This window comes from Morone saxatilis, unplaced genomic scaffold (genome assembly GCF_004916995.1).
Source record: "Morone saxatilis isolate NCDOM2014 unplaced genomic scaffold, NCSU_SB_2.0 Contig21, whole genome shotgun sequence".
In the NCBI taxonomy this organism is placed as follows: domain Eukaryota; kingdom Metazoa; phylum Chordata; class Actinopteri; family Moronidae; genus Morone; species Morone saxatilis.
In genome coordinates this window covers 2903591-2906211 of record NW_023339774.1, presented here as the reverse complement: position 1 = coordinate 2906211, position 2621 = coordinate 2903591, and the positions used below count along the sequence as shown (strand labels likewise).

The 2621-nt window shown below is 36.4% G+C and overlaps 1 protein-coding gene across 1 annotated transcript in view; it reads left to right on the top strand.

The window, feature by feature from the left end:
• fech (ferrochelatase) overlaps positions 1–2621 on the top strand; it is a gene marked incomplete in the record, with an annotated part of 18445 nt that overhangs the window by 7639 nt on the left and 8185 nt on the right. The window contains 2 exon segments of the mRNA XM_035667646.1: positions 319–417; positions 804–911. Coding sequence (XP_035523539.1) covers positions 319–417; positions 804–911 — 207 coding nt within the window.

The window sequence follows — 2621 nt, the reverse complement described above, 5'->3', positions numbered from 1 at the left end:
TGTATTGAATTATATTGTATTATATATTATATTGTATTATATTATATTATATTATATTATATTATATTATATTATATTATATTATATTATATTATATTATATTATATTATATTATATTATATTGTGTTATATTGCTTGCCACAGTTGTGAATCATAGTAACTATCAAGCGTGCAGCATTTTTAGATCTCAACAGAGGTCAGTCTTTCTAATTGTAACTTTCTAATGGTTGAGGAAAATTATAATTTCGAGATTGTCGAAAAATACATGAAATACAACAAATGTTCACTCTGTATGTGCGTGTGTGTGTGTTTGTTTAGTGTTTTGCAGAACACATCAGTAACGAGCTGCTGAAGTTTCCGGAAGAGAAGAGGGACGACGTTGTCATTCTGTTCTCAGCACACTCGCTCCCTATGGCTGTAAGCACTAGTGCTGATACTAACGATAACACTGCTGATGCTGCTGATGCTGCTAGTCCTACTGATACACATCCTACCAATACTACCAGGTTACAACAGGGATGTTTATCATTAAGACTTTATTAATACTGCTATGCTTATTCATGCTGCTCATCAGTCTGATGCTTTATCAAAACTTCATACTGGATTCTTTTGTTTACTGTACACACAAAAATGTATACTACTACTGCAAATGGACAACTACTTATGCTGATGATGGTATCAGTGCTACTGCTACTACTGCTGCTACTTCTGTTCCTTCTGCTTGTTAAACTACTACTGGTAAAGATACTATCAGTACTACTAGTAGTGCTACTGACAGTTCTACTGCTGTGTACTGTGTGCAGGTTGTAAACAGAGGGGACCCTTATCCTCAGGAAGTGGGAGCCACAGTTCAGAGAGTCATGGAGAGACTGGGACACTGTAACCCTTACAGACTGGTGTGGCAGTCCAGAGTGAGTACACACACACACACACACACAATAGACAGACTGTGACCTGTCTGTTTGTGTTAGAAATCATCAATAATCATCAATAATAATAATGCATCAATAATAATAATAATGTGAGATAATGTGCAATAATTACTGTGCAATATATTGGCCATGTGCAACTGCTGCTACTATTTGTTTTATCTGTTGTTGTGGATTCTCACTGTTTTTTCTCTTGTACATAGTGTTTTTATTATTTCCCTACTCTTACTGTTTATTTATACTCCACTTTGCTGCTGTTACATTGGAATTTCCCCATTGTGGGGACAAAATAAAGGAATATCTATCTATCTAAAAAAAAAAACAGTAGCATCATCTAGTGGTTGTTTGCAGAAACTGAACAGTAGTGATACAGTCAATCAGCAGTACTGTAACAGTCTGTTTGTCATCTGCATCTGTCCTGCATCTATAACCTTAAACCTGCAAATAACTAACAGTTGCCTATTCACATCCAGCAGTTTCAGAGCAACGTTATCATTCATTTGGAGAATAGTCCAATATAGTCTCTCTTTTAGCTCTGATTTTGTTCTCTACCAACTCCTGAGGGAATCTTCTGGCTTTGTAGCCGCTGACGCTCCGTTATGTTCACCAGCTAGTCTCGAACTGTCTGTTAGACGGTGTTGAGCAGGTAGTGTACAGTGGATTTTTAGAGATTTTTTTCTCTCTAGGTTCATCGCTAGGAGTGACCCATGTCACATTGTCATATTGTTTGTGCATTGTCTTTTGATGCATGTCATGTCATTTTAAATATAATGTTGATTATATCGATTGTAGCCTCTTTAAGAACCAGTAGGGACCATTAAGTACTTTATTGGTACCTGATACAGCAAAGTCATATTCTGGGTTATAATGAAGTGTTACCATTTTTTGTATTTATTTATTTATTGGCATTTTTAAGCATTTAAATTGGGGAAAAAAATATTTTTACATCCTTCAAAACAGCAATCCAGACATCTGATCTTTTAAAGTACATTTCCTGTTATCAGACAGTAGGGATTGAAAGGGTTTTACTTTTATGTTTTGTAAGCCAAGTAATCATGTTTACATCTTCACAAACTCAGGCAAGGTACAGCATGAGTTTGCTCCCTCTGGATGAGCACATACTATTTACTACTAGCAGGTTTATTACTGTGGCAGATCTACTGCTAATGCTACTGCAAATGGTCTACAGCATGTATAATTATGTATCTACACCAACGAATGACTGCAACTGTACAGTTTCTATTTGTTAGGATGAACTCAGACTCAGATTTTTTGGTTACCACAAGATGGAGCCACTCGTCTGTCTAATACTGCAGCTATAGTAGAGCAGGAAACCTCAAGCTCCGAGTCCTCAGGTCTCAGTGGCTGACACTTTATAAAATTCACACATCACATAAATTGTTCTCGCAGCCAATCAGCTGTTCACAGTAGAGGAGGAGAGAAGAAGTGTTGCTGGCTTCCTGTGGAGCAGAAAATAAAGCAGACATGTGTGGAAATACTCATACTGTTAGGCTACAAGATAAGTTGGACATAACACAGCTAAGATAGCTGCATGAATAATTTTTATGTTATTATAGCTATTAATTATCAAGGCATACCATTTAATGGGACAGTCTTGTTAAATTAAAGGTGCAGTGTGTAACATTGAGGAGGATCTATTGGCGGAAGTAGAATATAATATTCATAGGTATG